The following is a 26,463-nucleotide window of genomic DNA, read 5'->3' on the forward strand; positions in this document are numbered from 1 at the left end:
CGTAGAGGAGACAAGAAAAACTTAGGACACTCATCGTAGGTGATACAAAAGACTCGTCTAGACTTCGCATATCTTAGCAGGCACTCTCACCATTTAATTTTGACATCATGGCTCAACGTCAAAAGTTTTCTTGTCCTCCGGGATCGCTTCACCAGCCGACTAAGATGAAGTTTCTTCCTCAAGATGATGAGCTTCTTCTCTTTCTTCTTTTCCAATTGAAGATCCATCATTCGCGCTTCAATCAAGTGTGGTCAAGAGGAGGAAGCTGCTCGCTTTCTCCCATCTTGCTATCTCCCTTCTCTCAACAGTCCTCTAACAGAAGAGTCTGCATCTTCTTCTGCTCCGTTGTGACTTTGAAGAACTGCGTGATGTCTCATCACCTCTCTCATTCTTCTCAATTTGATGCTTCTTCATTCCTATTCACATCTCATGGTGAGTCAATGTTAGAACACGACAATGTGATTCTCAATATTTGATCCATTTGATAGATAGGTCTTTATTTGGGTGCCAACTCGACGCCTATCCGAATCCTCACTTTAACCTCGTGGCAATGCAATCTCATCTAGCTCCTTGTATCCCCAAATAACCTGGGCGAAGCAAAGAAGGGCCTTTCCAACTCATCGGTGCTAAAGATCCGTGGCGGAGCTTGGTCCACCTCAACCAACACGCTGTATAGGTATGTGTACATATAAATAAGAAGGAATAACGTGTATGTCCATCGACGTCATCCCATATATAATCCAACTCCAGAGCCAACATGCCCGACCCAAGACATATACTCCGTCCCAATCGTTAACCCATTAGTGATGCATACAAAATCTTTCATTCCTCCATGCGACCAAAAACACCATCGTCATCATCTTCACTACGACCGCGCGAACGCATCTCGAAGTCGTCATCATCCATGACCGAATCACCGCTACCCTCCATTCTGACGTCGTCGCTGGGGCGTCTCATCTCACCACGAGTGAAGCTCTCAGGCTGTCGACTTGGAAAGCTGTTAATGAAGCTTGCAGACAGAGATGCTGCCTGATCAAGGTATTGAGCTGGCAGCGGAGGAACGGGAGGGGCATCAGCAGGAACCATGGCAGGTCGGGATCCGTTGTTGCTCCCAAAGCTGCAGCTAAGAAGCTCAACAGCAGCAGCCAGGTCCCGATCGTCCTCGCCTGTAGCGTTACGCCCGGAAGATCCTGGGCGGTGTTCATGGCTTGGCTGGCGGTAGTGACCAAATCCTGAACCGTACGGCATACTTCCTGCTCCGAAGGAGGCAGCCGAAGCAGACTGGAAGCTGGTCGCGTATCCGCCATTGCTGCTGAAGCGCTTGTTTCGGTACGAAGTGCCGTCAACATTGACCCCTTCAGCAAACGGAGGTGGGGTAGTGTCGGCAGAGCTTTGTCGCTCAGCGGGATCGGAGTATCCAGACGCAGCAGGCGAGGATGAACCAGCTTCACTCTGGAAGTCCTTGGTGGACTCGGGGGGGGTGTCAGCGCTGTTTTCAACGCCGTTCATGGTTACCAGAACAGAAGCAGCCTCAAGCAGTTGAACCTGCTGATGCTTGGAAATGAGCAGCTTCGAGGTCAAAGCCCACTCAGGTGTATGTTCCCACCTAGACACAGTCAGTGACACCGATCATGGATACGAAACGTTACACGCCAAAAAAAAAAAAAAAAAAAACAGCTCTCATCTCAAGATAAGAGCTGCTGTGCTGGGGCAAGTCATTGGGAGGAGGGGGACCAACAAGTGCTTAGTCAAGCAACTGCTATGCTTGTAGCCTTTACCGCACTTGTCACAGCGAACCTCAACCCTGTTGCTCTTCTTGCTCTCTTTGAGAGTCTGGCCATCGCTGGCACGGCGTTGACGAGCCTTCTGGAACTTGGTAGCTCCCTCGTCAGCCGAGCCCTCATTCACATCGTCCTCAATGGCGCTACCATTGAGTTCTTGCTTCGTTTCGGGTATCGACTTGTGGTTCGGGAGACTAGCGGGGGGAGAGGGAAGGCTGCCGACGAGAGCGGCCCGGGCAGCAGCGCTCTTGGACATCCGGCGTCCACCACTACCGATAGGCAAGGCGGAAGAACGCTCACTTTCCCGAAGAGCGGCGGCGATCGCGGTCACATTGGCATTCGGGTTGGTGACAGACTTGCGTCGAGTCACTCGGTGGTTGGCGTTCAGAGCACCTGTTAGCAGCGAGTGCGAGCTCGTCCGAGCGTGGGATTGACGGCCAGGCAGGGCCGACGACGTGGACGACATCGGAGAACGATTCTGAGTCAATGGCCTCGAGGACTGCTGCATTTCCTGAAGTGGACGAAGGAGATCAGCAAATCTGGGCCTTGGAAGGTTGTTCTGCCATCTGGCAGGTCGTGCACGGAGAGATCATGACAGGGCAAGATCGGGGTATGAGGCAGGGCTCGGGTCGGTTTCCCTCTGAGGATTGAGGGCAGCGTACTTTGGATGAGGCCATTGCCGGCAACTTGGGATGGATGTTCAGGATTCGACCGACTTCAGTCGTGTCGATCTCGAACTATGTGTTTGGATTGGTGTTGTTAGTTGCTTTTGGGCTTGAAAGTTTGCAAAGTGAGGTTGTCAAGTGTTGAAGAAGGAGAAGTAAAGTCCCAGAGACAAACGAGAAATAATATTTTGGGAGACCAGCCAAGGTGTGTGGCAGAAGGTGCGGGGGAGTGTATCTTGGCTCTGAATAGATGGCTGTGTGATTTTATCACCTCGCTAGTACCCATTGAGGAATCACTGAACATGACCTTGGCCTTGAAAGTATGAGAGGGGCCTCCCTCTATGGCTCTACTTGAATGAACCAAGTAGCCAAACAAGCCTGGAGCGGCCACCGGTTCCAACGCCTTCTCCCCTAAGCCCAGGGGCATCCATCCATTCAATGGCGACAGGTGGAGAGTGTAAGACGAGCCAATTGGTTGGCTCTGTTGCCCGAACTGAGGTGCAGCAAGGAAGAGGAGTGGGAGAGCGCCTGACCTGGCTCGTGGGGGGCGTGTCCTTTGTAAACAGTGGGCGTACGATGCGCCCTATTAAGGAACTGGCCAGAGAGAACGTCGCAATCGGACGGCAAACAGGGGCTGAGCCATCTTCCCCTTGTTGGCGACCTGAATAGATAGATATGTGAGAAGGAGATACGACACGATAGTGCCTGACTCCTTTTATGAAGAGGCAGCTGCAAGTGTATAAACTTCATTGTTGACTTTCAGGTACCATCTACCAGCGAGAAACAACGACGGGAGGGAGACGGGCGGAAATCCGAGGTACGTATCCCCTCATTCCCCTCCTCGTGGTGCATGAGGCGCTGTGCTTTGCGCTGTGCCCGTGATTGGATCCTTGGATAGGCTTTTCTCGATAAGGTATGAAATGGGTAATGGTTCTCTTTGTGCACCATCATAAAAAGAAGTGCAGACGTGCCAGGGTCCTCTCGTCCGCTGCACAACGTTGTGGCCAGGGGATGAAACTAACCGTTTCCCTGGAGCAGCTGTATCTCACTCAACTCATCAGCAGGGCCCGTCTGGCCTGGACAAACGTTGCCGGTCGAGATGGAAGAAGAGTTCAGCGGGAGCATGTCGACCAAGTGCGATAGCAAGGGAGACGTACCGGGTCGCGTTCGGGTTCTCATCGTCCGTTTTTCTTGTTGGGAATCATCAGCAGTCAAATCGCCTCTGCCATGGACGATTCTGGGCTGATTCGTCACCCGACGCGTCCATGTTCTCATCCTCTCGTCGTACATGATACAGTACACGATTTTGTACAGTTCACTCACTCACCTCACTCACCCACAGGCCACAGCACTAGAACTTCTGCCTACTCTGCCTGCTCGCTCTCCATTTCCCCAACTTCCGAGACGGGTAGAGTGGACAGTGGCCCCGTGGTCTAGCTTGGCGAGCCCATCCGACGTCCGCTCCAGGCTTAATCGAGATGGGCAATGGAAAGCTCGCACTGGGCGGAGAGGGTGTTGATGAAATGAACGAGGGAGGACTGATTTGGAGATGGACATGGAGTGGGGTGGTGTTGAAGCCTGGGGAATCGAAAGAGGGGCTGTACACTCGTACGGTGTGTCTCCGTACTGTACTGCAAAGGTGCGCGCTCACTCTCTTTCATTTACTTCGCTGAAGCCAAGCCTGGCTAGAAGGCGATGGCTGACAACTTGAGACCAGACTTAGGTGACAAAATATTTATGATATCTTAGGATTATCTTGGGGAGATTCCATACAACTAGTGGACTCTTTGTATAGACTATGTTTCGCCCTGATCCATGGTCTTAGGTTTTCAGATACCCAAGCACAGGTCGCACAGAAGAGGGCTGCTGGGCTGCTCGATGGGTCTCGATGCGCGAGCCACTTTAACCATCGAAAACAATAGTTCGATGCATGTCGATAGCATACCTGGAAATGACAGTACAGTACTCCGTACATACGTTTCTATGCGGTGATAGCGAACGTGTCTCAGATTATGCTTCCAAGGTCCAGGTATCCTTCTCGGTGCTCGATTTGATTCGAGAGTTGTTTAGCTTTTCTTCATCTCGACCCAGTGACCGACTTATCTTGCATCGGATATTTTAGAAGCGAGCCGAGAATCTTAACCGAGAATCTTAACCGAGAATCTTACTCCTAGGGATCGATTTGCCCTGCATCGAAACTTTTTACTGTCCTCATGGAATAAGCTCTTCCGTCTTCTTGTGGCTTGAGTTCCCCCACGATACAATGAAAGCCTCAATTCCGTTTCTGGAAGAGGGCTTCAGTAAATAGATAAGTGAGATAGTACCTAGCCCTTCAGGTCAAGGACGAGAGAATGTAATGAGGCTCTCGTGTCTCTCGCTAGCTGTACCAGCTTGAGACGCGTCTAATAACACGTCGGACCAAGGAGGGATGGGTTTGTTTCGAGCCCTTTTGTGTGGAGGTTTGGAAAGCCTGTTTCAGTGACCCTTTACACGTATGTACATAATCCTTTCCCATGGGCCGCTGCATGAAGTTTTTATGTTTTGAGTTTAATTGTGCAGTTAGAATTGTGTACCTGAATGGACTGGATGTTACGTAGAGTTTAAACGCAAGCGGCTCACATCAGCAGTATCCAGGTACGAGAGATTAGAGTCCCGCGATAAATCGAGCATTCACAACCAGTCATTCATGAATGACTTGCAAGAAGCATTCTCAAATGCCAACAGGAGACTGTACCAAACCGGCTCATTACATTAACGTCCTGACCTGACATCCGTTGAATGACTCCTCTATCAGTGTCAGTATCCGTACTGCGTACCACTTACACGTGGTGATGATCCCCGTCGCTTCAGACCTAAACCCTTGACCTAACCCTTGACCCTACTCCTTTTTGGTTTAACGTCCCAACTCAAGCCAAGGTGAGGAGCCCTGATCTGATCAGATAACGCTGTTTCTTCGGTCAACTGATCGCTGGGCTGGGCTGATGTTTTAATATAGCCCGGCCCGGACATGGTTTTTGTGTCTCTTGTTGTCGGGCAAAAGCTCGTTGGACAGGAGTTCTTATTCGGCAATGGCTGATTCCACGGCGATCCAAGGAAAAAAAGTTTAAGACCCCTTCTTTTCCAACTCTTTTTTTTTTTTTTGTTGTCTGAAAGCAATGACAGCTATTTGCCAGAACCACAGTTTGTTTCCATGTAACCTCAAAACTTATTTATTTGAATGCGTAGGAACGTATTACTATTACTTTATATTAAAACCTCGCAGAGAACATTCTCGCATTTCGAGTACGAGATATCGTCTCCATGCTCATCATCAGTCACTTGGTTGCGTTTCCCCGAAATGGACATGGGGCGTGTCTATAACAAGCGCCCAGAAGGTTTAGCTGCTTGTCCTTTTCATGGGCGTCTCGTCAGCTACGCCCACTACACTGTGGCGCTGTCATCTCGAGTCTGAACTCTGTGGGAACAGTAAAAGGAGATGCCCTGAGTTTAGCTGCCACCGCAATCTTTAGCCTCTAGAGCGCAACTAAGGCGCAGCGCGGAGGCTCCAGGCATCACTAATTAGTAGAGGGGATAGCTGAAAAGGGAACCGTGCTCAGCAGGGTAAAAGAAGTCGGTCGGCGTATTGCTCAGTTGAAAGATGGTATGGTCTCTTTGACGACACGCAATGCACTGTGCCTCTTGAAGAAAGAAGCCAGATTAACCAGATTCTCACGTAATAAGGGAAGAGGCAGAGAGGCAAAAGGGATGCGGGGGTGTATATGCCAACGTAGCAAACAACCCGAGCGATGGATGATGATACCTCAGAGGGAGGAGAAGCTGTCGCAGTGTCGTCCCAATGGCCAATGCTTTGCGGCAATTAGCTGCACGTAACGTCGAATCCTAGAGCTCTCTCTAGTCGCAGTTGCATTTTACATTCGCTGTTCGATAGGATAGGTTCGTGATATTTAGCCAGGATTGTAGAGATACTGTACAGTACACTTTGTTTGTTACCCCTCAAATGGCTAAGATCATCCCGTCTATGTTCTAAACCTGTCCTGGATGATTGACCGGTCTCACCTGACAAGCCTACCAATTGTTGGTCACAAGGACCATAAGGAGGAGGCATCACATCGTGGGGAAGAAACCTTGACATATCTATTCCTGTTGTGCGCATACATAAGTATGTAAGTACACATCCAGTACGTACAGTGCTGGTGATAGGTAGTTGTGGAAAGGTGCAACATCAAATATTGGACTGCCGGGTTTCTTAGTCCAGCCTATCGAGATCTCTCTTGTTTCTGTAATTGTTTATTGAATTTCGCAAGACATGAATTGGAATGTTGACTCGATCAAAAGCAAACCAAGGCACAAAATTCATCTTTAGCACTCAAGATTTACAACATGTTCCTGACTATCCTCCGAGACCACTACTCTCTTGAGATAGGGCTTCGACGATCAATTTGAATCCCAGCTCACGTCGGAAAAAAACTGCCAATGAAGCTATGCCCTTCAATGCCAATTTTTTGGCAACGATTGGGCTTTGACACATGGAGCTAATGATCTGGAGCATTGATTGGAATGGTCGTATTACTCCTCGGTGGCTCTGTACAGTGTCTTTCTTACACAAACAATGCCGAAGTCTAGTAGCTTTGACAATTGGTAACAAGATTTCAACTTTTTTTTTTTCTTATTTCAAGTTTGTGATACAATGACGCCATCAGATGGTCTCCCCTTGCCATGGAACCCTTGTCGAAGACCATCATGCCGTGGATTCTCGACCATTTCTTCTCGGGTCGATTACTCATTGACTTTTTGATTTTTCTGACATATGATGTAACTCTAACATTAAAGCCAACAACCAACAAAATACATAAAAAAAATATGCTCAAATTGGTGTGAGAAAAAAGATGGATTCCCTATAGCAAAGACTCCATCAGAGCCTCAGAGTGGAATTCTGGGACGCATTGGGAGCTTCTGAGCTTACCTGGGCAAAGCCAATCAGACTCAGCAAACATTCCTCCACAGTTTACCAATCTCGATCTTCGATCCTGTCTTGGCTAAGGTAGGCAAAGGATTGAAGAGAAAAACTCCCTCACTGCCGTGCGAGTATGCCGGTCATTGGCCAACTCTGAGACATTGGCACGAAGGCGTCGAGAATGCCTGCTGTACAGTACAGTGCATTGTAGCGCAACAATGGCCTGAGTCCAGTGCTCCCTCTCGTCCTGGATGTCTGTTCTGCGATGCAAATCACTGGCCAGCCGCCTGCACTATGGCGATCCGGGGTGCTTGATAAGGCACAAGCACCAGCACCAAACAAAGACCGGCTCTCCCATGACCCGCTGCCCGGTTCATAGGCTTTTCCCTATTGGAGTATGGGCTTCATGACAGCTGGGACCCGGGTGGATTTGTGATACGCCAGAAACATGCAGTTCAGTCCAGTTCACCAACCCAACAATAACCTCTTCCCCGGGGGCAGAAGACCTAACACTAATCCAAAAGGGTTCGATGCAGATGGAATGTTCGGTCACGACCTTTGGTCTACAGGGCAACATTGAGCGTGTTGAAAGTGGATGATACAGAGTTATTCATGGATGGTATAATATGTATGAGCTGCAACGACCCAGACCCTATTCGGACCTTTGAATCCACTCCTATGTAAGGGAACTCAGCGTACTCAGTGCTGCACGGTACGGTACGGCGGTCACGGACAACAGACAGCCGATTTGTACAGCACATACCGTACCGCGGCTTAACTCGTACCACCGGCACTTAGAACATGATGCCGCCTATTGCTGTCGGTTCAGAGCGGCAGTGAAGCCCGAAGCTCCGTCTCTGTGAGAACCTATTTGCTGTCCTGTACTGTCGCCGAGGCTTCCCCCGCCTTCACTGGATTTACCTACTGTTACCCCTCTATCACGACGCGGCCGCTGATATGGATATGGTTGAGCGGGACTCGCACATATAGCGTCGACCATACACACAGGGGTGTGCGTGCTTTAACACTTGCATCACAGCAGGGATTCTAATGAGAATGTGGATATTCCTCTCAGTATCCATCTTGATAAGAATGGGGAAATTCATGCCTCAGTCTAATACTGGAACACTGACAGAGAGTGTTTGAAGGATGCCTGGACGATGCTACTTGACATGTTACAAGAATCAAGGGCAACGTAGGCATGTTGAGGGTTATTATGTTCCTGAGCTGTTCCTGCATGACATGGAAGCTCCGTCCACGTGGAATCATATCATTGTCTTTTGGATCTCCCTCACATCCGGCCCAACACGAAGACATGACAAGGATTCCCATCACTGTGATCAACCATTAACTGCTACAGACGTTCCCAATGCCATGGTCTAGTCTGCCAACTCCCGTAGATCAGCAATGCTTATCGGGCTCGGCCAGTTTAGAACATGGGACGAAGGAATGTTGGGAGGGGACCCTGCCTCGGCGACGAGCCCTACGATGAGCCCTACGACGGGTACCCGAATTCCTTGGTTCTTTGATTCTTATTCCAGAAACGCGATAACCTTTTTCTTACTAATTAAGCTCTGTGGCTTGACTATTGTTGGCTGTAAGTTAAGTTGTTGACGAGGCTTGACTGGATTCTATGGATGGAGGCCACGTATTGCCCTAAAATGCAAATTCAGGCAAGTCATGGCGTGCTAATCTGAAGATATGAGCTCAAAAAGATTATCATTTGCAATTCACTGTAAGTTTCGTCAGCAAATAAGGTCTGTGGCCTGTAGTTTCGCAAGTATAGTCATAAATTGGTGACGAACAGTCATTGCCGATATCGGAGCCCTAGCTTCGAATTGTCAGAGCACCTTTTTGTCTTGTGAAAGCGTGAGGGTATTGTAAGAAGCTTCTGTACTTCAGTGAACGACCTACAGAGGATTTTGGTCTTAAACATTCTTGTATTTCTGGCCGGCAACGGCGAAAGTCCAAAATCTGTGGCAGAAGCCTTCATACCTGATATCTGCCCTGTTCCTGGAGAGACGCCGATCATGACATCAACTCGCTCATCAGCCACAGCAGCGAAATCAGAGGCTTTTCCAGAGACATCTCGTGTTAATCAGCAAAGATAAACATATCCTGAAAACAAATAATTATTATAATATCTTGTTTTCTGCCTGTATTTAAGGCAGTCACACACAGGAGACGGAACATAGCCGCGCCGCAAGATCTACAGCCTAGCTCATGTACCCCAGATTAATTAAAACAACGTTAGTTTCGAATTTCCGGCGGGCGCTGGAGCCTTTCCCATGTCCAAATGCGTTGACACACGGAAAAGAGAGTCAAGATAGCGAGATGCGTAACACTTCTGAGGCCACTTGTAACAGAACTGTACCTTACAAGACCACCCCCCACGCTGGCCAGTGGCGTAGTGACAACTGTATTTTTAATGATTTGTGAGACTTAAAGAGTGAGGGAAATACTTGGTTCTATGCTTTTTCTTTTCTTTTGGAGAGTAAAAGCCAAATCTGTTGTTACTGCGACCACATAGTTTCCGAGCAATCGACGCGCGTATCTAAGCCTCACACAATCTAAACAACATCACAAAATGCCTGATCAGGACGTATATCGCAAAGTCGGTCGGGGTGGTGCCGGCAATTTCGTATCAAGCAAACCTGATGATGCCGCCCACGTAAGCTGACCTTGCTCAATCATCTGCTCAGTATCTCACACTCTCAGGCCGATCTTGAAGCACAGAACCTAGCCACAGAAGAGGCCCAGCCATCCGTCAACGGTCCATCACGAGCTGGCCGTGGTGGCTTCGGCAATTACGTCAATCCAGAGGAACTACCAGATGCCAAAGAGCAAGACGAGATGGCTCAGAAGACAGCGGCTGCTGTGAATGCAAGCCTCAAGAAGAATCACGTTGCGAGGGGTGGACTTGGTGGCAGAGGTGGAGCCGGAAACTGGAAGCATGCTATTTCGTTTGAAGAAGAGGAGAGGATGAGAGAAGAAGAAAGATTGAGAGGTGAGCAATTGGCCAAGAAGGTGAAGGAGGAGGTTGATCAGGGTCTAAGAATGCCCGAAAAGGCCCATCACGGACATCATGTTAAGCATAACGAACAATAAGGCTTGACAATGACAGCGGGACGTTTGGGATTGGGGTTAGAAGGCTTAGAGCTATATGGGTTGATCTTACTAGTTACTTTCTTGATTTAAATCTCGCGTCTTTCATATCTTTCTAGTCATGCCCACAACTCTCCGCTTGAGAGAACTAATGCTTCATCTCGTTTCACTGAACCTTCCCGAGGCTCGTAAGTCTGAGGGCAAGGAAACCATTACCTTCTCAGAAGGCCTTGGGAAGCTCAACCTCCTTTGACAGCTTGAGCGCAATCGACCTGAGCTCATCCAAACCAGTCACATCTTCTTCCAACCCAGGCATCTCGAAAAGGTCATAATCGGAATCACACTCGGCACCAGCAGGAGGCAATGTGCCCTTCTGGAAGTATTCTCGGATATAGGTAAGGGAGCATGCTGAAGGCGCCGCCAGCGAACAATGCTTTGGCTGAAGTTAGACAGAGTGACACAGAAATAGGATGAGACTTACACCGTAGGAGTTCTGCTTGAGGACAACTGAGCTGGGGAATTTGGCAGAGTTGTTAAACGCACTCTGCAAAGGCGTCACGTTATCTGCCATATTGCCAATGTATAGAATTGGATGGGCTGTATCACCCCTAAAGTCGGCTTCTCAAAGTTAGTCTCATATCTCCTATCGTGGGTATTAGTGGTGATTCACCATCTGTAAACTTCCACTTTGGTCTTGTCTTTCTTCCAACACAGGACACTCGGAAATTGGAGTTGACTGCCCCCGCCCAACGACTCTTGTGTGTGATTCTGTCGAAATATTCTGCAATCTCCTGTGGTGTTTCTGTCACAGGCTTCGAGTCCAGACACATGATAGCAGGGAAAGCGTCAAGCCCCATAGAGGTCTCGAGGGGCATGGTTGCAGGAGTTTCCCCCAGTTCGCACATATCTCCATTGAGGCTCTTGTTTTTACCCTCCATGACCATCTCATAATAGGGGATTCCATCGCCCTGCTCTAAGGAAGCGAATACACGAGCAAGTTGAGGGAACTTCTTTAGCGGAGAATAAATGGATGTTTGGATAAGGCGTTGAATATGGGAATAGGTGACGAGGAGAGGTAGTTCAGGGCCAGAATCGTGAGTCCAGGCTGGAACGAGAACAGGCGACTTTTTGAGATGGGCGAGGAGATTGCTTCGACGTTCCTCAATTGCTTTTGGCGAGTCTGCATAGAAGGCACATTTGAGGGGCCCGGATTTATGGCACGCTTTGTCGAATCCATCGAAGATCATATCTGTGTCAGAGACAAAGTTGCCGTGATCCAAGTTGAACCAGTCGTGATAGTCAACGTTTCCTGGCTCAAGTCAGTCAGAACTGCAATGGCATATATATCGTAAACTTACCATCGCTGACCAGTCTCTCAACACGCTCAGGGTATAGTCCAGCAAAAACGCCACCAAGAATAGTGCCATAGCTGAATCCCCAGTATCGTAGCTTCTCACTACCTGTCTTGTCAAGAATCTCTAGCATGTCTCGAGCGATGGATGCACTACCGAGGAACGGCAGAAGACCAGTTTCCTCCATAGCCTGCTCACAAGTTCCCGAGTAGGCAGATGCTCGGGCATAGGCATCGTAGATAAGACCTGGGTGTTCGTCGGCAACGGGTGTGTCTTGGAGACTCCATAGCTTTCTCTTTTGAGAAGAGCCCCAGCATTCAACTCGAGGTGTAGAGACGCCGACTGTGAAGTGTTAGGTGATAACAGCGGTGCTTGGTAAGGACTGGTATAACTCACCTCCACGAGGATCGAAGCTGATAACGTCCTGGAATTATAAACATAAAGCTTGACCAGAGTTTCCGACTTTTCAACTTACATGGTTGTTACCGACAGCTGCTTGCAGGATATGTCCCTCTTTTCTTACAAAGTTAACTCCCGATCCGCCAGGTCCCTACGTCCATAAGTCAGCTCCAGAAGCCTCAGGGACAAAGACATCATACTCCAGGATTCACAAAGAGCGGAGAAACAGGGTTGTCATTTGTCTTGGCCGGTAGCTTGATAACACCAAGGACAACTCTCTTATCGTCCGAGGGCGCAAGCCAGTCCATTGGGACCTATGTCCAAGTCAGTATATACAACAGCAAGAAATGGTGAATTACCAACGTCAAGTCTTGCACACTCAAAGTTCTCATAGCACGGTTCCCAATGAAGTTTTCGGCTTGGCTCGACCTATTTTCTTTGTTAGTCTGCCTTTTAGATATCTTATCCATAGTTTACGTATGCTTACATCGCTCCAAGTCCATGGCTTGTCTGCTGGATCCTCTATGTTCACTGGGTAAGGAAAAGGTCGGCGGTGGAAGAATGTGACAAGACAAACAGCGGCCAAAAGGCCTAAGATGGTGGAATGATGTGACTTTCGTGGTCGTTGTTGAAGTCGTCCTCGTATGAGAGGCGTTGCCTCTACGGTCGCCTTTTCACTCATAGTAACAAAGCCAGCCAGCCAGAGCACGGTCAGATCATTCAAGGTTACTCGCTTCAAGCAAATCAAGAATACAAAACACTACTCGCAAACGCAAAAATCACAGAAGAGAAAAAGAATAGATGTAGAGATAAAACCAAGGAAAACAAAAAGGGCAGAGAAGAAGGAATTGGACCCTTGACTTGTGTCGGTTGGACACCTCCCAGTTACGAATTAAAGCCTTTTGCCCAAGACATGCAGCGGCTCGATAAGAGATCGTCAGCCGGGCGAGCATGCTACTAACCCAGCAAAGTAAAACATGGCCTTTCAGCCCGCCTTGAGAGTCTGTCTAGGGCCTCTGCTAGGCTTCTCCTTGCAACTGCGACGCTCAGAGTTCTGCTTACGTCGTCCTATCAGACGGCAGTTTATTCCAATCACCTAATTTGGCATGGGTCATGAGATCTCATTCTTGATCTTCAATGTCTTCCTAATCTACCTAGTTCCCCGCACGTTCCGGCTCAGCAGCTGTTTTTCTCCTCAACGGTTGGTCTTAGATAAAATAACTGTCCAATCATTCCTACTCCCGTCTGAAAAGCTTCGGAACCAACAGTGTTTGGTCAAAAGTGTGTAGAGCGGCAACGATAAAGAACAACTTGGGCTTCTAAGGCTTGGGATACTGGAACATCAATCATTCCCGCCAAAGTCACATCGCAAATCAATTGGTGTCGGTGTGTAACTCATGACGAAGAAAAATGGCTTTTCTATAGTATCCCAACGCCGTGGTATGCCTTCGAATCAAAAACACCCATAACGCCCTGTCTCGTAGACCTCTCGCTGTCTCTGCCATGTAAAACTTTTCTCTTTCGGATTCTTTCCCCCATGACTTTTCCCACTCAATAGGCATCCATATCGATATCATCCATCTCATCGTCCTCATCACCATCCTCGTCCTCATCGTCTTCATCGTCGAACATGCCGCTGTCGCCCTCCTCATCGTCATCGTCATCTTCGTCAACCTCGAGCGCAATGGCGACCTTCTTCTTCTCGCCGCCGAAGGCCTTGGTCTTCTCACGGTCAGGCTCCATCTCCTCGATCTCCTCCTCAGTCATGCCCAGATCGCGCAAGCGCTTCTTCTCGCTGCCGCGCATGCGGGGCAGGAGGTGCTCGTTCTCAGCGACCAGCTTGCGGGCGAGGGCAAGCTCACGCTCACGCTTGCCAGCCATGCGCTTCTTGTAGAAGACGCGCTCACGGCGTTGGCGGATCTCGGACACACGCTCCATAGCCTTGAGGGTCTTGGCCATGAGGTCTCGGTCGTAGCGAACGGGAACGTTGCGGCGGGCGGCGAACTGCAGTGTTGAGTCGACAGTCATCTCCTTGCCGGCGGCCTTGCGGAAAGCCTTTGTCCACTTCAGCTTGCGAGGGTTACGCTTCATCTTGAACTGTAAAACTGTATCAGCGGCGAGATCTTTGGTAGGTTGAGATGTGTAGACGTACGTTCTTGTGACATTTGCTGCGACAGAAGCGAAAGACTCTAGCATCGTTTCGCACAAAGGTGATTCCCTTGCTGGGATAAGCAGGGCGACTGCAAAAGTAACAGGTTTCGATTCTAAAGCATTTTGTTAGAGAAAGTTCATGGTAGAGCTTGAGTCGCTATATGACAGATGCTCGCGCTCACAGGGAGCGAACTTCAAGCATTCCACCTTTGCAAGAGCGAACACCCGATATAAAACCCTTCAGCAATAAAGACATACCTCATTTTGCCTGGGTGGTGGTCTGAAAGACCAAAACAACTTCAATTCAACTTCCACCCCACTGGTTTGAACAGCCTTCTCTTTTCCGCGGTCAGTCAAAAAACTTTTTGCTCAAACTGTCTTATCGATAACAGTTGCATCCCGGACAAACTTTTGTCCCCGCGCCCCTCTACCTCCGGTCCGCGCCGGCTGGAAAAATCAAGTGGCTCCGATCTCGAGTTCCGAATAACTCTGCGTCACTGAACTTGTTGTCAATCGCAATCACTCTACAAAATGGCTTCTGTTATGGCTATAGGTGCTGGTGCTGCCGTCGCGGCCTTTTTGGTATGTTTGAAGTGGTTCCAGGCAGTGACTACGGGTACTAATATCTCTTACAGGGCCGGGCTGGACTTGTCGCATGGAGGCGATCTCGAGGCGGCGTTGGAGCCATGGGCAAGGCCTTCTACAAGGGCGGTTTTGAGCCCAAGATGACCAAGAAGGAGGCTACTCTGATCCTGTCTCTCAAGTACGTCGCAGTCCTCTTCTTCTCATACCCAGCCCACTAACATCTTCTAGCGAGCGAGCTGTCACCAAGGACAAGGTCCGAAAGGCTCACCGAACTCTCATGCTTCTCAACCATCCCGATCGAGGTGGCAGCCCCTACCTTGCGACCAAAGTCAACGAGGCCAAGGAGTTCTTGGACAAGAACAGTTAATTACGATCATGAAAATTACTCCCCCAAGTTCGGTATTCGATTCACGAACCAGTCGCCGAAGCTGTTATCAGAATCATCAATGGCTGGGTCTAAGCGTGGGCGTCTTGCCGCGTGTGTATATTGTACACTACTTGTTTCCATAGCGATGGCGTTTGTTGGGTTTAGAGGAAGCTCTTTGGAGCAAGGTGAAGGTATATGCCTTTGTTAAAAGCTATCAAGGCTCGACGCTGTATGAATAAAGGGTCCTAAAGACCCGTTCTCTTCTCACCCCTGTTTTTGTTTGTTCTGATGTTACTTTACATCTGTCTCGAAATATCATCTACCCTCTTTCAGGTCCCATTTCGTTCTGGGAATTGCCAACTTGCTCACCTGGAGCATTTTCGGGATGCATGTCTTCCATCACTCCGAGTTTCGAAAACATCCTTCAGTCAACCTTGTTGAGCATCTTATTGCTCAACTCTTCTTCCTTCCGAAAGTCTTCCAGTGCAATACCAAGCATGGCACAAAGTGTGTAGTGCGCGTCGTTTCCTGCATTGTGCAGGTGCTTATGGGCGATATCAAGATCGTTCAGTACGGCCCCGAGACTTCGTCCATTGGTTGAACCACGCCAGGCTTGGTGAATGTCCTGAGTGTCCACCGGTTCTGCCAGCCCCCCGAGGAATCTTAGGTCTAAGCCCAATTCAGTGAAGTAGGCGATGTCCTGTTTCACATCATGTCCAACGATGACGATGTTTCGTTGATCGTTAAGCCAAGGGTTGAAAATTTCCATGATGGAGTCTGCAACTGTTGCATTTGTTGGGAATATGCTCGTCCTGTGTTACAGTTAGTAGCTTGTTGGAGTCTAAAGACGACGTCCTTACCCAAAGTCAAAATCGTCAGGGCATCCCTTGACGAACTGGTAGTTTCGCAAACCAGCAAACTCATAGACTCGAAGATGGTGAGTCTTGATTAGGGGCCACCAGCCACGGCCGACAATCTTAGGATCGACGCCTTCGGTGTCTCGTGTGTCGAGGATAGCGATACCAATTTCAGAGACGGGGTTGGGTTTTCTTTCAATGGCCTCAACATCGACGCAAATGAAAACAACGTCATAGCCATCGGGATCTCCTAGAAGACCAAGACATCTCTGGGTGTTGCGAAGCATTCGCTCTCGGTGGCTCTTCTTTCTTGCTGCCTTGTCAGGATCTGACCTGTTTCTGGGTGGAAACCCAGATTTGACAATTCGAAACTTTGCTTTCCAGGCCAGTTGCTGTTTTGGAGTGGCCGCCTTGAAGCCTTTGATGTCATCTTGGTCAATAGCGGGCCATGGCCGAGCATCTAGAGATGTCTCTTCCTCCGATCGTTTCAAGTATCGAGGGCGTGGGGTACCATGTTCGCCGAATTTGAGGTAGAACTTTTCCATGTTCACTCCGGGGGGGATCTTGAGTGAAGTGTCGAGCTCGAGGTTGATTTCTTCAAGGAAGACTTCGAACTGAGCTGTTGGAATCAAAAGGTAGGGGTCTCTAGCCGGCTCCTCTGGATTATGAAGATAGAAGCTTGTCAAGTTAGCACTATACATAGCATTGATCAGATTGACCTACAAGTCCCAGGTTTTCTCGAAGAGGATTCTGGTGAAAAATGGCTTTGTCTGTAGAATGGTGAGCTTGCGGGGAGTTGTTAAAACAGTAATACGTACACGAGGCTTGTTGGCCTTGCCCACGAAGCGTTCAGGATACGAGACCACAACTTTGAATGGGCAGAAGGTGAAGTCCTTGGAGACCGACTGAAAGATGCGAAACTTGGAGTTATCAAATGCCTTTTTCTTCTTCTCGGCAAGTTCGAGCCGTCTGGCAGCATAAGTGTTGACCTCTTGTTGCTGAATAGTTTGAGAGATCTGTTCTCTGGTAGCTTGTCTCTGACGCTCCATCATCTCGGCGTAGTTGTTGTCAGCTCCCTCGCCGACTGAGTTGTCTGAAGTTTCGTCGTAGTCCTCTTCTTGGTCTCTCGGTCTCTCCTCCAGCTTCACACCGTTGCCTAGAAGTAGCTGCAGTTTGGCTAGCTGGGCATCAAGAACCGACATGTCAGATGAAAATAGAAGGAATGAAATTAAAAATCAAAGAAGAAATAGTGAGAGTTCAACTAGAGGAGCAGTGTTGAATAATGTTGTTGTGAGATGGAAATGGAGAGATGGTGGTGCTGATGAGTTAAAGTGAAGGATGGATGTGGTGAAGGTTGAAAGACGGTGGCGTTAGAAGGAAGGAAATACGAAGGGGTAGGTATAAAAAAAAGGCAGCGAAAAGCACAGTCTCGATTTTTGCGCCCAAGGCCCTATGATTCACTCCGAAAAGGTATTAAAAGTAAGTAGAAGGTTTTATTAAGTCAAACAGAAACTCGTTAGGCAGGTGGTAGATGAAATGCCACTGCTTGCACACGGCCCGTTACATGAGAAGGATAAACCTCACATCAGCCAATCAATACATTGGCACACAAACGCCCACTCCTTTTACAAACAATAGATACATTTGCACTTACAAGACTACCTTACTTTAATTTGTAGAACTGTTCAATGTCAGTGCATATTACACCGTCTGATTCGAAGAACGTACCTCGTCTGCATCTTCTTGTGACACATCGGACACCTCTGACTGCTGCTTATCAATGAGGCCAAGACGACCCCATCGGACCTTAAACCAGAAGTCTCGTCTGTCGCCTCCAAGTGCTCCGGAGATTAGCTGCTTCTTCATGTCTTGCATGAAAGTGTTGTACAGGCCTGGTTCTTCGAGGTTGATGAGTTCCTCCCTCATGACGCCAAGACATTCAAGAGCACGTTGATATTTGGCATCGCCGAAGCTCTCCGTGACAAACGTAGAGATGATTGCGCCCATCTGTTTTGCTGCCTCTTCGATTTGAGAAAGCTCCTCAGTTGCAGCAAGCATCTGCTTGAACTCGGGTACTGCGTTATCAAGGCTAATGTCGCCCTTCTCCTCTTCGCCCAGTAGAGCATCCACATCGAGACCAGAAATGGGTTTGACGGTTTCTCGGCCACGTTTTCCTTTGGCCTTGGGCGGAACTGGTGCCTTTTGTTAGCCATGGCACGCAATCACTAAAGGGGCTATAGCAAACCTTTCTTGACATCTGCTGCTTCAATAAGAGCATCCACCTTCCTCTGAACTGTTTCAATCAGATCTTCAGTCGGGTGAGAAAATCGCAACAAAATGGAAGGAACATCTGGGACTGGTCTGTCTGGGTGCAGTGCTCGTGATTTCACAGCATGGTTTACCCTGTGAACTGTAGGGTTGAAAGTCTCGTCAATGGAGACATATTCATCTGTTTCGCTACGGGAGTCAGTTGCCAAAAGGTCCAAGATACCTAGCACGGAACATACCCCTTGTCATCTAATCCGTATGTCGACAGGTCCATTGCATCGACATAGTCGCTCATCGCATCGCGTAGCTCATCTGTGGGCAATAGCCTGTGTGTTGTAAGGGTCTGGCCAGTAACCGTGATCACCTTGTCCAAAGGAGGAAACTGGTAGCTTCGGATGTCTTCTGCAAATGGTAGCGGAATATCGTACAAGCATTCCATGTCTGGCTCCACGCCAGGTGCGAGCAATACCAACAATGGGTCTTTGCCATCTTTGGTCACAATTCGGGCGATTGCATAAGACTCAAGCTCCGAGAGGGCCCATACAAGGGACGAAAGGGCCAGAGCAGATTTGGCGTCGAACTTACGCGCGACTGTCACGCAAGTCTCGCCGAGGTTAAGGAAAGGCTCGTACTGGAGTCCATCAGCACTATAAAGGACAGGATATCCGGTGATAGGCGTACCTTGGAGCATGGAATGAAGCCAACGATTGAAAAGCTCTTTTGTGTATCAAGCTTGGTGATGTTGTATTCCGACTCGCTGATATGCACTGCAGTTCGGCCATATTCATAGCCCTTGGCAAGATCATCAAACTCAACGTCTCGTTTTCCTCCTGGTGCATCTGGGTCATTGACTTTGTAAGAACGAGCTTGCTTCACAGCAGAGAACTCAATTCCCTCCATATTGTCAGCATCAACTTGCGTGGGTCCAGAATCCGGTGCACCTTCTGACTTGACAACGACTGTGCTTGCAGTCAAAGGTCGCGCCAGCTTCGTCTTGAAATATCTTTCCACGTTGATGTTCAACGCGGCAGGAAATTTTTCGGGGTCTCCGAGGGTAAGAGGACCATCATAAGTCTTGTAAGGCTTCACTGCCTTGATTCGTGGGGTATCTAACTCATCGATGGCCTCTGTAATGTTCGCAATAACTCCATCTTGACAGTCATTGACAAGCGATCTCAATGCTTGCTCATTCTCTTTCTGTGAACTTTTAGCTATAGTCCCCACTGCGTCTCGTCATACTAACCTTTGTGCTCGGCTTATCCTCTTCCTTGAAGCCATATTCCGAGTCATCAAAGTCTACTCCCCTGTATCATGTTAAAAGAGTCGTCAAGATTTCCATTTAACTTACAGGACAGTGAGCTGGATGTTGGAATCATTCATCTTCTTAGAAATGTCACCCAAGTCATCCGTATCCATTGGACCTTGGCCGTCCGTGACCAAGAAGATTTTTCTGGTCCACTTGAGCTTCTTTGTGAATGTATCGATCATATCAACAGCCAACACAATGGCTGAAACAGCATCTCCAGACCACGTATTGCTCGGCTTGACAAGTGATTGAAGATTCCTCAGAGAAGACATTGTCATCGGTCCCAGCTCCTGCAATACTGCGATGTTCTCATACCCATCATCGTCTTGTAGCTTGTTGTCAGTCTCATCTGTCCTCAGGCCCAACACGCCAACGCATAGCGTTTTCCTGTTTGCTGCCACGATGTCTATGATTTTGTCCCATACGTATTGCATACTGTATTCTAGATCAGATTCTGATCTTCCACTGTGAGTTTGGGCCATAGTCGACCCAAGGTCCAATATGAAAACGGTCGCTTCCTTCTCAGCCATGGTGGAGATGGTTTGTATGAAACCCTTTGATACGGAAAGAATGTCAGATACAGAAGACGGGGTCAAGAGTTTGAAGTCAATCAAATCTCGCTAGAATGAAAGGAACTCAAAAAGAGGGAGAGACACTTTTATAAGGCCAGTCGCGCTTTTGAATGAATGGCAACCAAAAGAAACGTCTCACAACGAATCCTTGTAATCGTTAGGCAGAACAAACCCAAGATGTACTAAGGCTGGTGACCCATCGCGTCTGACGGGTCAAAGCTCCTGCCGACCCTCTCACGACAAGACGCGCGAGATCACGTGCAACTGATGCCTGATAGAACACCGTTATTTGGATGAGTCTATTAAGCCACCAGAAATGCAAGAGAAGAGCAGGCACCGGGTAATTAAAAAGAAAACTCCAGTACCTACCTACATGCATATGATCTCTTGAATCATGAAGATCATGAAGATCATGGAGACTGCAACGCAATATGGAGCTTGTAGGATCACGTGACTAGATGTGATATCATGACTATCGAAACACCTCAGTGCCTCGGCAAGTTAGATCTGATACAATTCATCAAACACTCACAAGTGAGGAATTGCAACAATGGCAAGCACAGCAAAGGCGGTGGCCTTCTCGCCGGCTCCTTACCATATCATCACGTAAGTTTCTATGAGTTTGTGAAGTCAATTGCAGTAAGGAAAAGCATCGCTAACCCTACGGCAGCTATGGAACTCTACTTGGAACGACTTTCTTCCATGTACGTATCTTACAAGGCTACAAACATTTCAATTCTAACAGCCGAGCAGACCTTCATCAATGGTATCGTTATGTTCAGGACGGTCGACCGTCCTAGCTTCTCTGCCATCCAGCAGAAGCTCTTCCCCATTTACTTCGGCCTCCAGACTGTCTTGCCCGGTGTTCTAGCTTTAACCTATCCCGGAAACACATTGATTGGTCTGTCAAATGGTCCTGCTGGCTTGGTATCGGAGTTTGCCCGCTGGCACTCCCTGCTACCTATCAGTGTAATGGCCTTGACTGGTGCTGTCAATCTGCTTGTCTTCTTGCCTTTGACAGTCGAAGTCATGAAGCAGCGACGTGGGCAAGGTGCGTTGATCTTCACGGGGTCGATTTGAGACACTACTAATAATTTATAGTCAAGCGAGATGGCAAGGAGTGGTATGCTGATGGACCTCAAAGTGATCAAATGAAGGCCCTGAACAAGAAGTTTGGCATGCTTCACGGTATCTCATCCTTGTTCAACCTCATCACTTTTGCTGCTGCTGTTGGTTACGGTTTCACTCTTGGTGGACGTGTTCTGTCCGTTGCAGACCTAGCTTGAATATTGCACTATTCAAAAGTGAATTCATATTGAAACTCTAATTGCTAGAAATGCAAATGCTCTTCTCCGTCTAATCTATATGTCCTGTATTCTCAATCGCACAACCCCGATCTCTAATGTCTATTCGTAGTGTCGTAAATCGTTGAACTCTTGGTATAGCCCTGAAAACAATGCGCCAGTTGGTCTCTCATATTATGTAAACCGATACAGCTTTAAAGTCCTCCATGGGTGAAGTTTGGGGCAGGTGGCTTAGAACCTCCATGAAGAACGGAGTTCTTCCTTGGCTTTCTCAAAGTCTCGCATACGCTGAGCCTTGATCTCTTCCTCGTTGCGGGCATGTTGAGCTCGGCGCTGGTTGGCCTCGATTTGTCCCTTGGTGGTCCACCGGCCAGGTTGACGATCAAGCATGCTTTGGATGTCGAGTTCCTCTGTAGGCTTGGGGAACTCGCGGTTGAGGGCAGGAAGCTTGTGACCAGCTTGGTCGAACTCCTCGCTCTTGAATCCAGGGGTTGACACAGGAGTTGTCTCTGTGGATTGTGTCTTGTGAATGCTAAAGTAGCTGTTGGCGTTGCCAGAGGTAGGAGCTGCGGTTGTTGGCGCGGCGGGATTCATTTTGTGAGATATTTGAGTGAGATATGATTTGGCTTGGGTCTCAAAACATTAATTATTTTTGTGTGATGAGTGCGGTCAAGAAAACGTTTGAGTGAGACAGTCTTTATATAAGTTTTTAGGGGATAGATATCCTGATAGCTGTGATATCGTGACGAGGTCTTGTGACTGGTTTCGGAGGATACTTTGCACTTGTTTGCTCAAAATAACAGCACAAATTATACGAGATGATGAAAAGTTTTAAAATCAAGAGTCAAGATAAAGGCAGCTCGACACGGTTTTTGTAGATATTTATAATTACGTAGGTATCCATCTGGGTCTGTTATCAATTCTTTCTCTTTCTGAACCAAGTGGAAACTCCTGTCGTCGATCAGAAATGCTGTGGGACCCTTAGAGTCTCCTAGCTTCAGGGTCCACGGGCACGGGCGCCACTCTCTGATACGGAAGCAACCAGGCAGCCAGGGCAGGGAGAGTAGAGCGGTGAATGGATGTTGTATTCCACGGATTCGGTTACGTTTGTCGGTCTGTAAGTCCAGCTGACGAGTAAGGAGACTCTAATCTCGCCGCTTCGGAGCAAGCGAGTGAAGAAAAAAAAATTCACAAGGTAAATCGAAGACGGATGTAGCCCGTTATCTCCAGGTCAGAAAAAAGTCTCCATTAAAAAACGTGGAACTGTAGAAAATCCACCGATGACGATTAGGGTGGTCCATTACTCAGGGCGGAGTTGACGAGCCAATAATAGATCGGTTCTGGTCGTTGAAAGTCAATGAAGTGGTTGCTGGAAATATTTCAATTTTGGAGATTCGGTCGCCACACGGAACGGGCTCGCGGCTCTTAGTAGCTTTGGACCAATTAATCGGTTTTGGTGCCTTCAGAAGTGAGGTCGGAGATGCAGATGATACAGTGTTGTTATCTTTGCATGCCTAACGTAGGTATCCTCAAAGAGCAAAGACTCCAGACATTGAGAAAGAAATGATGCTCCTTCTTATGTATACGGAAGAAGCACCCCAAGGTTGTAAAAACTTACCCAAGTCTCTTATTAATTAGTATTAACATTCTAGATTGTCTTACCTCCTCTAGTGACATAGCAAAAAGATAAACAGTGAATCAGGGAGACTACAAAAATGACTGGATTTTCATGGCATGCTACCCTATATCATTCACTCGACATTGATCCTTACAAGAAGACTACAGCGATTAAATAAATTGAGAAAATGGATACATCGTCATGATCGACCATGATAGGTAACCTTCTTTATTAGTAGACCCGCACGCTTTCCACCTCCCGAAGAATTACATCACAAGAAACTCCACGAGTAAGTGGCTATGACTAAGCAATTGGCCGAGTCAGTCAGACTGTTGATAATGATTGATGACCTATCTTGAATCAACCAACAGAACATATTGTCGATCATTTAATCATTGTCCTCATTTGGCCATTTTACACACAATATGGCATCGTCACCAAAGTTCATCAGCGGAGATGCTGCTGCTGTTAGCGAGTTCATCGACAAATTCGACGTGAGTCATTTACTCGTGTACCTCTCGAGCCTCAACTGACACTGATGAATAGGTCTTCCTGCTTGATTGCGATGGTACATAACCACGATTTGTAGCTGAACCAGAAACTGACTCATCCAGGTGTCCTATGGTCTGGTGATCATGTGTATGAAGGAGTCCCTGAGACCATCAAATATCTAAGATCAAAGGGTTCGCTTACTATCCTCACGATCTGAAAATGAGGCTTACATCGACACAGGAAAGAGAACAGTTTTCGTGACGAACAACTCAACAAAGTCTCGTGATGAATACCTAAATAAACTCACCAACCTTGGTATCCCTAGTGAGAAGGATGATGTGTTCGGTTCAAGCTACTCTGCTGCGATCTACATCTCACGCATCTTGAAGCTACCCGAGAACAAGCGCAAGGTCTTCATTATCGGAGAAGCTGGGATCGAGCACGAACTTGATTCTGAAGGTGTTCCTCATATCGGAGGCACAGATGAAGCGTTCCGACGAGACATCACAAATGACGATTTCAAGGGTATTGCTGATGGCTCACTACTTGACCCCGAGGTCGGAGTAGTTCTCTGCGGTCTTGATTATCACGTAAACTACCTAAAGTATGCCCATGCCATGCACTACATCAAGCGGGGAGCTATCTTCCTTGCTACCAACGTCGACTCAACCTTGCCGATGCACCACGATTTCTTCCTCGGAGCTGGATCCTGCCATATTCCTGTGGTTCACGCCACAGGAAAGCAACCCCTGGCCCTCGGTAAGCCTAGTCAAGCTATGATGGACGCTGTTGAGGGCAAGTTCCAGCTCGATCGCTCTCGAACTTGTATGGTTGGTGACCGACTCAACACTGATATTAAGTTCGGCATCGAGGGACGACTAGGTGGAACCCTGCATGTCCTGACTGGTGTGAACAAGAAGGAAGACTGGGAGAAGGCCGATGCCATTGCTGTGCCCTCTCATTACGCTGACAAGTTCAGCGATCTTAGACTGGCAGAGAAGCAGTAGACAGACGATAGACCATGATATAGAGTATAGACTAACTATGCAACTGAATCCTCTACCTAGACTATGATGAAATTGGACATTGCCTTATGCTGGCCAAAACCCCGCAGTCAGCGCTCTTGACTAAAGGGCAATAGGCAATGTATCTAGGCGCAAACTTAAGCTTGCTTCTTATTCTCCATCCTCTTAGCAATATCGCTAGTCCGAATGATCTTTGGCCCAGGAGTCTTGTAGGGGGTAAGGGACTTGGGCAAAAACATGCCAACCTGTTCCTGGTATGAGGGATACTCAGTATACTTACCAGCTGTGATGAGCTCAGTGAGCCAAGTTGAACCCTGGAAGAGGAGGATCAAGGCAGCAGCGCCGGTGAAAGTGTAGCTGTACATGTTCTTGGTTGCGAAGCAACTCCACTGGTATAGCACAAACCAAATCATTTGCTCTGCAGCAAAGTTGGGATGTCTGCTGTAAGCCCAGAGGCCAGAAGTGTTGAAGCCACGGTCAAGCTCCGCTTGGGAGTACTTGAACTGCTTGGGGACCTTGGCCTCGGCCTGGTACTGATGCTTGGCCGCGTGGTAGTCTATGCAATGGTTAGGCTGCTAAACATCAAAGCACACGAAATACTCACCCCACTGCTGACCATCGCTAACCCACTCGCTGTAGACGAGACCGACCATGATCAGAGCAAAGACAATATCGGCAGAGGTCACATCCTGCTCGAACTTGGTAGAACAGAGAATGGCATACGCAGGCACGCATGAGAAGCTGAAGAGCAGAACGCTCTGGTAGAAAGAAATGAAGGTGACGTTAAAGAGGAACCAGACAAATCGGGGCACATATTGCTGTAGAATAGCCCTGCATGATATGAGCTGACTGAAGAGTTATGAGTGGACGATCTACTTACCATCGATAATCTTCAGATCCTTTATTGTAACCCCCCTTACGCCAGTAATTATATGTTAAGCGGCACTGTTACATAGCATTAGCGATGACTGAACGAATGAGATTTGAGGACACATACACTCCAAAGGGTTGTAGCAGCAGCAATAAGGTCAACTCGCGAAGAAGGAATACCAGCAAGACGCGCCCAGACTGAGAGGTGGACGACGTATAAGTTTGGGAGAATCGACCACATTCGATCAACTTGAGAGTAGTTTCTATTGATCTCGGAGACAACGAGGAAGACAAAGCCGAGAGCAATAGAAATGGCAAAGCCTGATATGAGAGGGTTTGTATCAACATAAATCTGCCTCAGCCCATCAGGACTGGCAATGTTGTCAAGAATCTGTCGAGGAAGAGCATAGAGCTCCGGAATGTAAGGTTGGACTGTTTTGGCATACTCGCCGCAGTCCTCAATGGACTTGACGAATGGGAGAGACATGATGCTTGATCTTGATGAGACGAGGGTTGATCTCAGATTTGGAAACTTCGATATGATAGCAGCACAGCTGGTTTAATACTTACTTATAGCGATGCACAGCTTCAATAGCGTCATAGATGTCAATTCCAGGTGGAAACTACTTTAGACCAGAGCCTGGAAGGACACCTCCCGTTGCCTGGTTCCCGCCTTGTCTGTGGGACCACTAAGCTTCTAGGTGACACTCCCCTAGATTAAACGGATTCAGCCGCTGTGGCTAGTGGTTATCCGCCTGTAAGCCACTGAAGAGGCTTAATTCCGGAGCTGGA

General features: G+C 48.2%; 12 protein-coding genes across 15 annotated transcripts; 5 read left to right on the plus strand and 7 right to left on the minus strand.

The window, feature by feature from the left end:
* Positions 1-213: 213 nt before the first annotated feature.
* FVEG_05380 (hypothetical protein) lies at positions 214-3,958 on the minus strand. Of its 2 annotated transcripts, XM_018893580.1 has the most exons (3): positions 2,444-3,958; positions 1,739-2,292; positions 214-1,606 (listed from the first exon to the last, which is right to left on the minus strand). In XM_018893580.1, the coding sequence occupies exons 1-3, from the start codon at positions 2,456-2,458 to the stop codon at positions 823-825; spliced, it is 1,353 nt and encodes a 450-aa protein (XP_018750448.1). In that variant the 5' UTR covers positions 2,459-3,958; the 3' UTR covers positions 214-822. The 2 variants fall into 2 exon arrangements, with proteins under 2 accessions (XP_018750448.1, XP_018750449.1); XM_018893581.1 differs by having other exon boundaries at positions 1,739-3,958.
* Positions 2,885-3,692, plus strand: FVEG_15628 (hypothetical protein; the record flags this gene model as incomplete). Its single annotated transcript, XM_018904817.1, has 3 exons — positions 2,885-2,903; positions 3,224-3,263; positions 3,485-3,692. 3 exons carry the CDS (start codon positions 2,885-2,887, stop codon positions 3,690-3,692), a joined length of 267 nt encoding a protein of 88 aa, XP_018750450.1.
* Positions 3,959-9,307: 5,349 nt separating the features above from the next.
* FVEG_05381 (hypothetical protein) lies at positions 9,308-10,816 on the plus strand. The gene is made up of 2 exons (XM_018893582.1): positions 9,308-10,071; positions 10,119-10,816. The coding sequence occupies exons 1-2, from the start codon at positions 9,988-9,990 to the stop codon at positions 10,506-10,508; spliced, it is 474 nt and encodes a 157-aa protein (XP_018750451.1). The 5' UTR covers positions 9,308-9,987; the 3' UTR covers positions 10,509-10,816.
* Positions 10,511-13,287, minus strand: FVEG_05382 (hypothetical protein). Its single transcript, XM_018893583.1, has 9 exons — positions 12,744-13,287; positions 12,620-12,685; positions 12,457-12,570; positions 12,333-12,407; positions 12,254-12,281; positions 11,864-12,199; positions 11,176-11,814; positions 10,987-11,123; positions 10,511-10,938 (listed from the first exon to the last, which is right to left on the minus strand). The coding sequence occupies exons 1-9, from the start codon at positions 12,936-12,938 to the stop codon at positions 10,726-10,728; spliced, it is 1,803 nt and encodes a 600-aa protein (XP_018750452.1). The 5' UTR covers positions 12,939-13,287; the 3' UTR covers positions 10,511-10,725.
* A 57-nt stretch (positions 13,288-13,344) lies between these two features.
* FVEG_05383 (50S ribosomal protein L24e) lies at positions 13,345-14,746 on the minus strand. The gene is made up of 3 exons (XM_018893584.1): positions 14,666-14,746; positions 14,409-14,520; positions 13,345-14,353 (listed from the first exon to the last, which is right to left on the minus strand). Exons 1-3 carry the CDS (start codon positions 14,668-14,670, stop codon positions 13,808-13,810), a joined length of 663 nt encoding a protein of 220 aa, XP_018750453.1. The 5' UTR covers positions 14,671-14,746; the 3' UTR covers positions 13,345-13,807.
* A 127-nt stretch (positions 14,747-14,873) lies between these two features.
* On the plus strand, positions 14,874-17,010 carry FVEG_05384 (mitochondrial import inner membrane translocase subunit TIM14). The gene is made up of 3 exons (XM_018893585.1): positions 14,874-14,989; positions 15,043-15,170; positions 15,221-17,010. Exons 1-3 carry the CDS (start codon positions 14,939-14,941, stop codon positions 15,357-15,359), a joined length of 318 nt encoding a protein of 105 aa, XP_018750454.1. The 5' UTR covers positions 14,874-14,938; the 3' UTR covers positions 15,360-17,010.
* On the minus strand, positions 15,526-17,605 carry FVEG_05385 (hypothetical protein). The gene is made up of 4 exons (XM_018893586.1): positions 17,035-17,605; positions 16,940-16,986; positions 16,220-16,894; positions 15,526-16,171 (listed from the first exon to the last, which is right to left on the minus strand). Exons 1-4 carry the CDS (start codon positions 17,416-17,418, stop codon positions 15,784-15,786), a joined length of 1,494 nt encoding a protein of 497 aa, XP_018750455.1. The 5' UTR covers positions 17,419-17,605; the 3' UTR covers positions 15,526-15,783.
* Positions 17,606-17,676: 71 nt separating this feature from the next.
* On the minus strand, positions 17,677-20,556 carry FVEG_05386 (ATP-dependent DNA helicase 2 subunit 2). The gene is made up of 7 exons (XM_018893587.1): positions 19,833-20,556; positions 19,728-19,788; positions 19,166-19,681; positions 18,724-19,115; positions 18,462-18,673; positions 17,945-18,408; positions 17,677-17,897 (listed from the first exon to the last, which is right to left on the minus strand). Exons 1-7 carry the CDS (start codon positions 20,318-20,320, stop codon positions 17,880-17,882), a joined length of 2,151 nt encoding a protein of 716 aa, XP_018750456.1. The 5' UTR covers positions 20,321-20,556; the 3' UTR covers positions 17,677-17,879.
* Positions 20,557-20,868: 312 nt separating this feature from the next.
* FVEG_05387 (hypothetical protein) lies at positions 20,869-21,819 on the plus strand. Its single transcript, XM_018893588.1, has 4 exons — positions 20,869-20,968; positions 21,033-21,066; positions 21,116-21,413; positions 21,464-21,819. Exons 1-4 carry the CDS (start codon positions 20,913-20,915, stop codon positions 21,646-21,648), a joined length of 573 nt encoding a protein of 190 aa, XP_018750457.1. The 5' UTR covers positions 20,869-20,912; the 3' UTR covers positions 21,649-21,819.
* FVEG_05388 (hypothetical protein) lies at positions 21,614-22,866 on the minus strand. The gene has a single exon (XM_018893589.1). The coding sequence runs from the start codon at positions 22,258-22,260 to the stop codon at positions 21,898-21,900; it is 363 nt and encodes a 120-aa protein (XP_018750458.1). The 5' UTR covers positions 22,261-22,866; the 3' UTR covers positions 21,614-21,897.
* Positions 22,867-23,472: 606 nt separating this feature from the next.
* FVEG_05389 (4-nitrophenyl phosphatase) lies at positions 23,473-24,961 on the plus strand. The gene is made up of 4 exons (XM_018893590.1): positions 23,473-23,778; positions 23,831-23,852; positions 23,899-23,967; positions 24,017-24,961. The coding sequence occupies exons 1-4, from the start codon at positions 23,710-23,712 to the stop codon at positions 24,781-24,783; spliced, it is 927 nt and encodes a 308-aa protein (XP_018750459.1). The 5' UTR covers positions 23,473-23,709; the 3' UTR covers positions 24,784-24,961.
* FVEG_05390 (hypothetical protein) lies at positions 24,301-26,431 on the minus strand. 3 transcript variants are annotated; one of them, XM_018893592.1, is made up of 5 exons: positions 26,242-26,277; positions 25,799-26,168; positions 25,682-25,746; positions 25,406-25,632; positions 24,301-25,357 (listed from the first exon to the last, which is right to left on the minus strand). In XM_018893592.1, the coding sequence occupies exons 2-5, from the start codon at positions 26,156-26,158 to the stop codon at positions 24,939-24,941; spliced, it is 1,071 nt and encodes a 356-aa protein (XP_018750461.1). In that variant the 5' UTR covers positions 26,159-26,168; positions 26,242-26,277; the 3' UTR covers positions 24,301-24,938. The 3 variants fall into 3 exon arrangements, with proteins under 3 accessions (XP_018750461.1, XP_018750462.1, XP_018750460.1); XM_018893593.1 differs by having other exon boundaries at positions 25,799-25,869; positions 25,993-26,258; XM_018893591.1 differs by having other exon boundaries at positions 25,799-26,431.
* Between the last annotated feature and the right edge of the window lie 32 nt (positions 26,432-26,463).

This window comes from Fusarium verticillioides, chromosome 3 (assembly GCF_000149555.1).
Source record: "Fusarium verticillioides 7600 chromosome 3, whole genome shotgun sequence".
NCBI classification, from domain to species: Eukaryota; Fungi; Ascomycota; class Sordariomycetes; order Hypocreales; family Nectriaceae; genus Fusarium; species Fusarium verticillioides.